We start from the raw sequence: 13,378 nt of genomic DNA on the forward strand, positions 1-13,378 counted from the left end.
TATTTCATTTTTGTGGACTAAGCAGAGCTATAACTGTATATATAAATTATTTATGATGACTATTATCTGAGAAATAGAACATTTTATCATATTTTCTATTTTAATTACAGTTTAAATTCATTAGGAGTTAGAGTTGTTGCATTTTTCTCCGACTCCGGGCATCCAAAATTGCTCCAACTCCATGACTCCGACTACACAGCCCTGGTTTTTTTCGTGATATGTTCTTACATCCATCTTCATCATACTGGGAGACTTCAATAGGGCAAACCTACGTCAAGAGCTGCCCCGCTACAAACAGCACATCTCCTGCCCCACCAGGAACCAGAACACCCTGGACCACTGTTACACGGTCCTCAAAGACGCGTACAAGGCTGCCTTAGGCAGCTCTGATCACCACCTAATCCACATGATCCCCACCTACAGAAGACAACTCGAAACCACAAAGCCGCTAGTCAAGTCTGTGAAGAAGTGGACAGAGGAGGCGAAGGGGCAACTTCAGGCCTGCTTCGACAACACTGACTAGTCAGTCCTGGAATCCCCCTGCCTGGAGGAATGGTCAGAGAATGTCACCTCCTACATTAGATTCTGCGAGGAGACATGCATCCCAGCGACAACCGTCAAGGTCTTTCCGAACAACAAGCCCTGGTTCAACGGAAGGCTGCGCAGGCTCCGGAGGGAAAAAGAAGAAGCTCACAAATCTGAAACACCGGAGAGTTTCAGGGAGGCCAGGAATACCTTGAAAAGAGAGTTGAAGGTGGCAAAGAGAAACTACTCTGACAAGCTGAGTCGCAACCTCCAGTCCAACAATGTCCGGGAGGTCTGGAAAGGCCTAAGGGCAGCCACCAACTTCAAGCCCCCCTCTCAACACATACTCCCGAGCACTGCACTAGCCGAGGATCTCAATAAATTCTATTGCAGGTTCGAGGCACAACCCACTCACCCTGCGGTTCAAACAACCACACCCTCACCCAAGCATCCACCCCCCTCCCCTCCTCTACACGCTAGTCATACTCCCCCAACACAGGTAACAGTCCAGGAGACCGATGTGCTACGGCACCTCCGGAAGCTAAACATCAGGAAGGCCTCAGGCCCAGACGGCATATCCCCATCTTGTCTAAAAACATGTGCGGACCAGTTAGCCCCGGTCCTCACCTCCATCTTTAACAGATCCCTGGAGCTGGGCAAGGTTCCCTCCTGCTTCAAAAAAGCCGACATCATCCCGGTCCCCAAGAAGCCAGGAGTCACGGACCTAAACAACTTTAGACCCGTCGCCCTAACCCCGATTATCATGAAGACCTTCGAGAGACTAGTTCTCTCCTACCTGAAGCTCCACACTGCCACCCTATTGGATCCTCTACAATTTGCATACAGGGCAAATCGGTCTGTGGAAGACGCCATTAATATCTGCCTTGCACATATTACTGAACACCTGGATAAACCGAAGACCTACGCAAGGATCCTCCTCCTGGACTTCAGTTCCGCGTTCAACACCATCTGCCCAAATATTCTGCACGACAACCTGGAACAGCTTGGTGTTGACCCAACCCTTTGCACCTGGATCAAGGACTTCCTTACGAACAGGACACAGCTAGTGAGACTCGGAGACTGCTCCTCCAGTGTGAGAACCACAAACACAGGCGCCCCGCAAGGGTGTGTGCTGTCACCGATGCTCTTCTCCCTGTATACAAACAGCTGCACCTCCTCTGTGGACACTGTCAAGGTCATCAAGTTTGCGGACGATACCACCATCGTAGGACTCATGGGTGATAAATCGGAGCGGGAATACCACAGCGAGATCGAGCGGATTCTCAGGTGGTGCTCAGACAACAAACTTGTACTAAACACAGCGAAAACGGTGGAACTGATAGTGGACTTCAGAAGGAACGCCCCACCAACCCAGCCCAGTCATCATAGATGGTACCGAAGTCACCAGGGTACACAGCGCACGGTTCCTAGGCACCACCATCACGGAGAACTTGAGATGGGACAAAAATACCTCCACAACCCAAAAGAAGGCCCAGCAGAGACTGTTCTTCCTGAGGCAACTGAGGAAGTTTGGAATGCCCAGGGAGCTACTGACCAGTTTTTATACGGCGACCATCGAATCTGTCCTTTGCTCCGCCATCATTGTCTGGTACTCGGGGGCAAATGCAAAGGACAGGCTCAAACTCCAGAGAGTCATCAATGTGGCTGCAAGGATCATTGGGTCGCCCCTGCCACCCCTGGACCTTCTCCATGCATCCAGAATGAGGTCCAGGGCAAATAGAATCACACTCGACCCCTCCCACCCTGGTAATCACTTCTTCAGTCCCCTACGCTCAGGACTCCGCTATAGGTCCATCTACACCAAAACCTCCAGGCGTAGGAATACTTTCTTCCCTCAAGCGATCACTCTCCTTAACTCAGACCCTCCCCCAAATTTCATCTCCTAAGTCCCTCCAGCACCTAGGGGCACGAACGAGCGCCCATAGGATGACATAGTCATCTTTGCATAACACTGTATACACCATTGCATTATATGGTGACAACCGCTCGATGTGTCACTGCTATGGTGCAATGTTTTCTTTATAAACTGTACCATGTGTAGGGTTACTTGCACTGTCGTCACTTGCCAGTATGTTGTAACGTTTTCTATAAATTGTACTATGTGTAGTGCTACTTGCACTGTTGTCACTTGCCAATATGCTGTAATGTTTCGTTATAAATTGTACTATGTGTAGTGTTATTCGCACTGTTGTCATCGTCAATATGCCTTGTGTCCACAAATAATTCCGAGGGCGGCGCCGTCGCACTTGGCGAATAAAGTCATTCTGATTCTGAATGGTTCCTGACTGTTATGAAATGGAAGGCTCTTTCCTTTAATGAGAATTTTTTTTTCTTTTTATTTCACTTGTGTACATTAAATGTATTCTATTCTGAGCGCGCTCAAGATGGCAGCCTCTCTTTTTACCTGCTCCACACCTTGTCTCGGCTCTGGGAAGCATTAATCACATATATGCACAGAAGGAACAAAAATACTTAGAGATTCCGCACCGTGAAATCTCTGGCTACAACTGGAACCTTTTGGGAAACGTGGAAGATTATGGATGGCTAAGTTACAAGATGGATTGTACTTACCATCAAAGTCCTGTGTAGCTGACCTTGGTTTTGGAGTCCTGCATGGGATTGGGAAGCTGATAATCCACACAAACAAACAAAAGCCTTCTCTACTCCTACAAGGGCACACAATGGGATAGGATTTCTCCGCCAGGATACTCATGAGGTCCACAGCTTCAAACAAACCAACACATCAAAAAAGCATGTCCAGGCAACACAGCAAGCAGATCTCCTACCTTCCCAAGTCCTCTTCCCAAGGTAAGGGAATTCATCCTCCTTCCCCAAACACCAGTAATATCTTCCAGCTGGCAATCCGGTTTTTGCAGACTACAAATACTTAAATGCATTCAGAGGCTGAAATTATATTGACTCCATTGCCTTTCTAAGTGAACCTCAGTAGGCCCCATGTTTCTGCATATCAATGGAATTTTCACACCTCTCCTATTTGATTCACCAGGCCAGCAGTTTGCTTTTGTCTACCCCCCACTGATAAAGAACAACAATCAAAGGAAGAGCTTACTTAACCTATTCCTTCCCAAAGAGCAATGTTAATCTATACAGCCAGCATCTTACTATCTCTCAGGCCATCAAGAGCTGCATCTCACATTGGGAAAAAACAAGCTAATTTACTGCAATCTCTAGGGATTTTAAATAAAACGCACAGAGGGAAAAAAAGGTGGCCAGGCCCATAAAAAATGCCACACTCAGACTCAGTCCAACTTCAGGGACCCAGGCCCATTCAAGGGAAAGAACTTTCCAGCGATCTCCAGTGATGTGTACTGGAAATCAGAGGCTGAAAGTAGCAGAAGTTACCATGTCCCTAGTCAGAGATGCAGTAACACCCCGGCAGTGAACCCAGTCGCCAATGCTAAGCCCCATGCAGTCACGGCATTGCTCTGCAATGCCCGCTCTATAAACAATAAGACAGCCATTATTGCGGACCTTATTCAGACATGCGATTTTTCATGCATCACTGAAACCTGGATTGATGCCAATGCGGGCCCCACAGTGGAAGCAACCATCCCATACAATTACTCGGTCCTAAGTGAGGGAAGACGAGACCGCAGACAAGGGGGTGTAGCAATTTGTGGCAAAACAACTCTGCAGCTCAGAGCCCTGAATGTTGGCTCAACAAAGTCTTTTGAATGTATAGGTGCCCAGATCTCAGCTGGTAAAGGCTTCAAAATTTTAGTGGTTTATCGTCCCCCCGGAGATGCTGACCCATTCCTACAGGAATTCTCAGAACTTCTGGCAATGCTAACTCTGTCTTATCCGAGATGGATCATCCTTGGTGACTTCAACGTCTGGGCTGATGACACTCAATCACAAAATGCAAATGAACTAATAAATCTCATGGGTGGACTAGGCTTCACACAAGTTGTAAAATCTGCTACCCACAGAGGAGGGCATACGCAAGACTTATTGTTCCACCTTGGAATGGACATTAGTAACATAACAGTAACCCCAGTGGTGTGGTCAGACTATCACATAATACAGTTTACTATTGAACATCACCCTATCAAGCAGCTCCCTAAAGAAACAATCAAAATCCGTCCCCTGAATAAATTAACACCGGAGAGGATAACTGCCAACCTGGATTTTACAAATCTGCTCCACAGTCAAATGGACCCAAACACTCTAGTAACCCAGTACAACAACACGATATATGAAACACTTGACAGTATTGCCCCATGGCGCACCAAATCCGCAACCAAAAAGCAGAAAGCTAATTGGTTTGACAAAACCATCATGGATCTAAAAAAGAAAGGGCGCAGACTTGAAAGACAGTGGCGTAAATCAGGGTCTGAGGAGCACAAATCTAGCCTAATTCAACACCTCAGACAATACCAACAAGCAATAACCAAGAAAAAATCAGACTTTATCTCGCACAAAATATCTACAGCCAACAACAGAGCTGGTCAACTCTTCCTGCCTAAAAGCCCCAACCACATTCTCCAGGGAAAGGTGTGAAGAATTATCTGCCTTCTTCACAAACAAGGTGTCTACCATCCGTGCCAGCATTACACCAACATCAATTGACCACTGGACTTTGCATCTGCCTACTACCGTACCACCATGGCAAGTCTTTGACACTCTGAGTGAAGAAGATTTTGGAATTCTCATTCAAAGTCTCCGCCCCACTACCTGCGACCTGGATCCTGGCCCAACTGGATCCTTAATGCAGTGCCCAGAGCTGATCAGGCCAGCACTTCACAAAATCACTCTCTGCTCCTTGCAAAGTGGACTTTTCCCAGAAGAACTAAAGAAAGCAATCATAAAACCCCTCTTGAAGAAACCATCACTAGATCCTGATTCTGTAACCAACTACAGACCTGTTGCGAACTTACCATTCCTATCAAAAGTTATCGAGAAAGTAGTCGCCAACCAGCTGGAAGCCAGGCTTACAGATAACATCTTTGATACTTTTCAGTCAGGATTCAGGAAAAGGCACAGCACTGAAACAGCATTAGTCCGAGTAATGAATGATCTACTTACTGCAAGGGACAAGGGTGATTGCTCAATTTTGATTCTTCTTGACTTGTCTGCAGCATTTGATACTGTGGATCATGAAATACTAATCCAGCGACTGAAGAATTACTGTGTCCTTAGGGGTACTGTTCTTAGCTGGTTTCAGACCTTCCGATCTGGCAGGACACAGCAAGTATGTCTGGGCACACACTACTCTAATCCAGTGCCACTTCCCTATGGAGTTCCACAGGGTTCTGTACTATCACCATTACTCTTTGCAGTCTACATGCTCCCACTGGGCAAAATAATCCAGAACTATGGCCTAGGATACCATTGTTATGCAGATGACACACAACTTTATCTGTCCTTCAAGCCTGGCACCCAAGACCCATCAGCATCCATAAATGCGTGTCTAGTGGATTTACAAAATTGGATGAACACCAGCTGGCTGAGGCTGAACTCTGACAAAACAGAGGTGTTGGTGGTAGGTGGTCCACACATGATGGATAAAGTTCAAAGCGCTCACCACCTCAAACTAGCAATTGGGGGAGATACTGTACAGTATAAACATTCAAGGAGAACAAAAGAACTAAGAAACCCCCCTCAATTTGACAACAATAACAAAATGAGCAAAAATGCTGGATGTATAGGAATTTGAAAAAGTCTTTATTAATGAGCCAACTGCAGATTAAAAACAATTAAAAACAAGGTAGCCACACCTGGGCCAGGATCCCTAATAATACAATAATATGGGCGTGATCCTGCATATAATTATGGAATGGAATGTAGCCTAGCCTGGACTCCCTGAAAAAAAGTTATGGAAGGAGTGTAAAAAAAATACATATATATAAATACATACATATGTCTCGATATAGTGCCACCAAAACAATTTGGTCAAATTCAAGTATAATGGTGTGGCACTATATCACAGAGATAATCCAAGGTAGGCCACACACCCATGATAAACGGCATATAATCTCAATCTCTAGCTGCCACTACATATAATGCAGCTTCGGCGGAACTAGTCGGACGGCGCAGGCAGCGCCCACACAGCCACTCCTGAGGCCTTTCATCTTTTTATTAGGTGAGCCCTGCTCCTTTCTCGCTCTCCTGCTGCTACTCTCTTGTCTCACTTTTGCACCTTATGGGAATACTCCCTCTTCCACTTCATATCCTTATCTCCTTTATTCTTATTTTTGTTCTATATGCACTTTATATCTTGTTGTATTATGTTTTTTGATTGTTATTCAGCAGTTGTATATGCACTAGCACTTTAATATATTATATGTAGTGGCAGCTAGAGATTGAGATTATATGCCGTTTATCATGGGTGTGTGGCCTACCTTGGATTATCTCTGTGATATAGTGCCACACCATTATACTTGAATTTGACCAAATTGTTTTGGTGGCACTATATCGAGACATATGTATGTATTTATATATATGTATTTTTTTACACTCCTTCCATAACTTTTTTTCAGGGAGTCCAGGCTAGGCTACATTCCATTCCATAATTATATGCAGGATCACGCCCATATTATTGTATTATTAGGGATCCTGGCCCAGGTGTGGCTACCTTGTTTTTAATTGTTTTTAATCTGCAGTTGGCTCATTAATAAAGACTTTTTCAAATTCCTATACATCCAGCATTTTTGCTCATTTTGTTATTGTTGTCAAATTGAGGGGGGTTTCTTAGTTCTTTTGTTCTCCTTGAATGCATATTGTTTTGGGTCGGTGATCCTTTACCCCCCCTGCACAGCCTATTCTGGCAATTAGAGTAACATTAGTTGCCTAGTGATGCTTGCTCGCCTTCTTTGTCTCTGTGAACTGTACAGTATAAAGACTCTGCGAAACCTTGGGGTGGTCCTGGATGGAAATCTAAAACTCAAACAGCAGATATCAGCTGTCATCAAGTCTTCCTTCTTCCATCTAAGAAATATAGCGAAAATCAAACACCTTATCCCAGCTGAAGACCTACCTGCCCTGGTTCATGCATTTGTATCCTCCCGCCTAGACTACTGCAACGCCCTGTTCATCGGATCTACAGAAAAGGTTCTGCGCCCCTTACAGCTAGTACAGAATGCTACAGCCAGACTCTAGCCAATGCCCCCCGCAGCTCACACATCACCCCAGTACTGCAAACTCTTCACTGGTTGCCAGTAAAATGGAGAATCAATTTTAAGATCTGCCTGCTGACATTCAAGGCTCTACACCACATGGGACTCAAATACATAGCGGATCTATTGGAACTTTATGCCCCTCCACGCACCCTCCGCTCTGCCAACAAGATGAAGCTGATTATTCCCAGGATACACTTAACATTTGGTGCTCGGGCCTTTTCCTACGCAGCCCCTACTCTATGGAACTCACTTTCACAATCAGTACGAGAGGCTCCCTCTCTGGACAGCTTTAAAAGCTCACCTCTTTTCCCTAGCCTTTGAGACTGCATAATGCAGGGTCACAGCGCTTTGAGTCCCCAGGGAGAAAAGCGCTATATAAATATTATTGTTATTGTTGTAAATAATATTAAATGGAGTTTTAACAGCTTTACCATTACATGTGAATATTTAATATGTATTATTGGTATACATCACATTATATTCCTGTAACAAAATTCCCCCGGCAACCATCCTGTCCCGCGCCAGTCTTTCACGAGCCTTCGTTCTCCCGCCGTCAGCTACTTTCGGTTTCGCCCGCAGGGCCATTGCGCCTGCGCGGCTCTGGCCACATATATCCTTTCTTCGCAATCCCCTCTGCAATAGCGCCATTGCAGAGGGGAACGCAAAGAAAAGATGCGCTAGGCAGGGCTGCACCGGCCTCGACTTACTATTCGAGAAAATGGACGGAGTGGCGGCCATGGAATTTTCTAGCAATTTTTTTCTGTTTTGCAGTAAAAATTTTTATTTTCCAAGCTAAACCAACTGTAAATCGCATAGGCAATGGCAAATTTAAAAACTTACAAATACAAGTGCAAGTTACCCTAGGCAAAAATTAGCACTCATCAGGCAATGTCTTTGGGCAACTGACACTGCACTCAGACCAAAGGGGGCTGAATAATTACGCACACCCCACTTTGCAGTTATTTAATTCTCTCTCTCTCTCTCTCTCTCTCTCTCTCTCTCTCTCTCTCTCTCTCTCTCTCTCTCTCTCTCTCTCTCTCTTTATCTGTTTGGAGAGAAATCTGCTGCCTGCCCTTACACCGCAGGCTGATTCCCGACCAATTTTACTTCAAAATCTCTTTGGAATTGTCCTTCTGAATCTGCCTCGCTACCCTTGGTGCTATCCCCCCTAGTGTAAAATGTGACCCGTGCTGGAATGTTTTACCTATCTGTGTGCCCGCTGGCTCCATGTTTCATCCACATACATGCACCCCACGTGGTTGCTATAAAAACAATTTTTTTTCATCAGATGACTTTCGATTCAAGGTCATGTTTATGTATCCCTGTCAGCAACTTGGCTTTCACAATGAGCCATTTTTAGGACTTAAACAGACTAAAGCGAGTCTTAAATCATGTTATTACTGTAAAGCACTACAGATAGTGCTAAACCGCCACATCCCCGCGGCAAAACAAGGGGTTTATACCCCCCCAAATCCCCTCTGAAAACTCGGGGGATCGCTTTTTGATGAGGCAGAGCTTAGCACTGTAGCTCTGCCTCTTAGCGCGTCAGTCCCCGCTGATCGCCGCCTCTCCCTGCCCCTCTCAATCTGCCTTCACAGAGAGGGGCGGGGGAGAGGCGGAGATCCGCGCGGCGATTGACGCGCATGGAGGCAGAGCTGCAGCTCAAAGATCTGCCTCCATGAGCAGCAAAATCCACGACCAAGAAAGTCATGGATTTTGCAGAGGGGATTTGGGGGGTATAAACACCCTTGTTTTGCTGCGGGGATGCGGTGGTTTAGCACTATCTATAGTGCTTTACAGTAATTACATTAAAGAGACTCTGAAGCGAGTCTTATATCATGTTAACATCCTGACAGCAGGTCTGTCCTAGTTCAACATGACTTCATGCAGCGATTTAAATGCAGTGTGTTGTCCTGAGCAGGCACAAAGATGCTAAAATACATTTATATTTTTGTAAGCCATACTAGATATACAGAAAAACACACAGAGCACATTGAAAACATAAAAACGGTCTTACCAGAGTCATGTCTCTGCAAAGTGCCATTTTTTCACATTTCCTTTTGTGTGTGTGTTTTTTTTTTCTGCTTTAGAATGAAGGGTCACAAACATTAACCGAATTTGAATTAAAGTGGCAACACTGGCAAGATGAGTGTGCATGCCGTCTGCAAGATGAAACCTTTGCATCCAGTCCACCTATGGAAACAATTTGTAAGGTCAGTGTATTTACATAATTTAAAAAATGGGCATTAGACTTTGCACTCTGTAAAGATAGCTTTATGGCCTGCTGACAAGCCACTGAAATTTTAAATGAGAGGTTATTGGCTCCACCTTCTAGATGGGAGCAGTTGATTTTGTCTTTTTCAGAAATTGCAAGATTGATGATTACCCATACACAAATGTTTCTGCATTGTTTCGTAAATCATAAATAGTGTGTAGTAAGCATACACTGTGTAGCGCTGTGACAGGTGTAATTTAAATTTTAGCAAATATGGGGAAGGATACGATTATCTCTTTGTTGCTGCATTTGTGCAGGCTTTGAACATCCACTTTAGTGGTGTACAGTATGTGGCCTCCAGTGGCTGTGCAAGAATTACAGTAACTAAACTGAATCCAGGCCATCTACACTATGGACTAAGAGGAATCCCTGGTGGCAAATTCAAATGCCAGCTAAGAAAGCTCTGAATTGTTTCACCAGTGGGTAGAGGCTGAGATGGCAGATGCATAGCAGCAGCAGTCAAACTGTTAGAACAAAAAGAATACTAGATGCAGAAATACACCCCATCTGATCTGATGGGTAGCAGTGACAGGTGGTGATAGGGGGTGATTGATGGGTGATCTGTGGGTAATTAGAGGGGAGAACAGATGTAAATAATGCACTGGGGAGGTGATAAGGGGGGGTGTGTCTGAGGGTGTGGGCGGATAATTGGGTGCCCGCAAGGGGCAGATTATTGTCTGATCTGATGGGTAGCAGTGACAGGTGGTGATTGATGGGTGATTAGAGGGGAGAACAGATAACAATGCACTTGGGAGGTGATCTGAGGGCGGGTCTGTAGGCAATCTTAGGGTGTGGGCAGGTAATTGGGTGCCTGCAAGGGGCAGATTAGGGTCTGATCTGATGGGTGGCAGTGGCAGGTGGTGACAGTGGATGATTGATGGGTGATCGACAGGGGATGAGTGGGTGATTATAGGAGAGGTTAGATGTATACAGTACACGGGGGGGGGGGGGGGGGGGGGCTGGGGAGGATCTGAGGGTGTGTGTGGGGGGGTGATCAGGAGCCCCCAGGGGCAGTTTAGGACCTGATCTAAAAAATAGCGTTGACAGATAGTGACAGGGAGTGATTGATGGGTGATTAGGGGCGTGATTGGGTGCAAACAGTGGTCTGAGGGGGTGGGCAGGGGGGGGGGGGGTCTGAGGTGTGATGTGGGCGATCAGGGGGCAGGAGGGGGCAGATCAGCGTGTTTGTGTGCTTACCAGTGGGGCTCTATCACTGGGACCACCAGGGCAGGAGGCAGCCTGTATAATACGCTTTGTATACATTACAAAGCGTATTATACGCTTCTAACGCAGCAGATCGGGGGTTAACAACCCGCTGGCGGATGGGCGGAGCCTAATGCCGGCGGATGCACATTCCCGGTGATTCAGTCCCCCAGGTGCCACCGCCAATTGGCGTTACGCGGTCCTGGGGGTGCCACTTTGCCACCGCCAATTGGCTATGGGCGGTCGGCAAGTGGTTAAAGACTACCACTCTTAAGAACAGAGGTTCATTCAAGTGTTTTCGATCAGATATTGAAAACACCTGTGGATGTTAACGAGCAGCAATCAAGCATAATAAGCACCAATTAGGCAGATTTAAAATGACTGTGATACTCAGCTCCTTCTAGACAATTACTGGTGTGTTTACAAACATGGTGAAGTCAAGAGAATGGTCCAGGAAGACAAGAGAAAAGGTGATTTCTCTTCACAGGAAGGGCAATGACTATAAGAAAATTGCACAGATGTTAAACATACCAAGAAACACCATAGGACGCATCATTCGCAAATTCAAGGCAAAGGGCACTGTTGAAACGCTACCTGGTCGTGGCAGAAAGAAGATGCTGACTTCAACTGTTGTGTGCTACCTGAAGCGCAAAGTGGAGAAAAGTCCCTGTGTGACTGCTGAGAACTGAAAAATTTGTCAGATGCGGGTACTTAAAGAGACTCCGTAACAAAAATTGCATCCTGTTTTTTTTAATCCTGCAAGTTCCAAAAGCTATTCTAATGTGTTCTGTTTTACTGCAGCACGTTCTACTATCACCATCTCTGTAATAAATCAACTTATCTCTCTCTTGTCAGACTTGTCAGGCCTGTGTCTGGAAGGCTGCCAAGTTCTTCAGTGTTGTGGTTCTGTGATGCATCTCCCCCCTCCAGGCCCCTCTCTGCACACTGCCTGTGTATTATTTAGATTAGTGCAGCTTCTCTCTGCTCTATTATATTTTACAAGCTGGATAAATCCTCCTCTGAGCTGGCTGGGCTTTCACATACTGAGGAATTACATACAGGCACAGCTGTCTGCACTCTGCAGGAAGAAACAGCCTGACACTTCAGTGGAAGATAGCTGCAGGGGGAAAGAAACACACAAATGATCTCTTGAGATTCAAAAGGAAGGGTGTATACAGCCTGCTTGTGTATGAATGTATTTTCTATGTGTGGACATACTGTACATCAATCTACTTCCTGTTTTGGTGGCCATTTTGTTTGTTTATAAACAAACCTTTTTAAAACACTTCTTAAACACTTTTAATGCGGCGAGGAGCAGCAAAATTGTGATAGAGGGTAATAGGAGATGTCCCCTAACGCACTGGTATGTTTACTTTTGTGCGATTTTAACAATACAGATTCTCTTTAAGTTTCAGCTCAGACAATAAGGCTATATAAAAAGAGAGGCGCGTATTGTGACCTTAAGACTGCACTGTGTGTACTCCTGTTAATTATTGCCTGAGGAAGCGGGAATGTACCTGTGAAACGCGTTGCGAATACTACCCTGGAGTGTACCAATAAATCTACTTTGTTTTTTGAATACACAGCTTGTTGTGTCTGCTTACAGGAGGTAAGTCCACCAACTGCCTCCAAAGCATTTTTAAACTTTTTAACAATTGATTTTATCCTTTTGGCGCCTCTGTTATCCATTACATCAGACAATAAGGCGCACACTGCGTAATAAAGGCCTCCATGCCAGAACTCCCAGGCGCACCCCCTTGCTGTCTCCAAAGAATAAGAGTCGACAGCAGTATGCCAAAAGTCATGTGGACAAACCACAAACGTTTTGGGATAGTGTTCTGTGGACTGATGAAACAAAATTAGAACTGCTTGGGCCCATGGATCAACACTATGTTTGGAGGAGGAACTAGGCCTATGAAGAAAAGAGCACCTTGCCTACTGTGAAGCATAGTGTGTGTGTGTGGGGGGGGGGGGTGTCAATCATGCTTTGGGGCTGTTTTGTTTCTGCAGGTACAGGGAAGCTTCAGTGTGTGCAAGGTACCATGAATTCTCTTCAGTACCCAGAGATATTGGATGAAAATTTGATGCAGTCCGTCACAAACCTGAGGCTTGGGAGACGTTGGACCTTTCAACAGGACAATGATCCCAAACATACCACCAAGTCCACTAGAGCATTGTTGCAGATTAAAGGCTGGAACATTTTGGAGTGGCCATC

At 45.5% G+C, this 13,378-nt stretch overlaps 1 protein-coding gene across 1 annotated transcript in view; it reads left to right on the forward strand.

Annotated features, from left to right (window-relative positions):
- Positions 1–13,378, forward strand: part of NUP85 (nucleoporin 85) — a 203,380-nt gene that overhangs the window by 115,364 nt on the left and 74,638 nt on the right. The window contains exon 9 of the mRNA XM_068261938.1: positions 9,776–9,898. Coding sequence (XP_068118039.1) covers positions 9,776–9,898 — 123 coding nt within the window. The remainder of the gene's footprint in view (positions 1–9,775; positions 9,899–13,378) is intronic.

Source organism: Hyperolius riggenbachi, chromosome 12 (assembly GCF_040937935.1).
Source record: "Hyperolius riggenbachi isolate aHypRig1 chromosome 12, aHypRig1.pri, whole genome shotgun sequence".
Lineage (NCBI taxonomy): Eukaryota > Metazoa > Chordata > Amphibia > Anura > Hyperoliidae > Hyperolius > Hyperolius riggenbachi.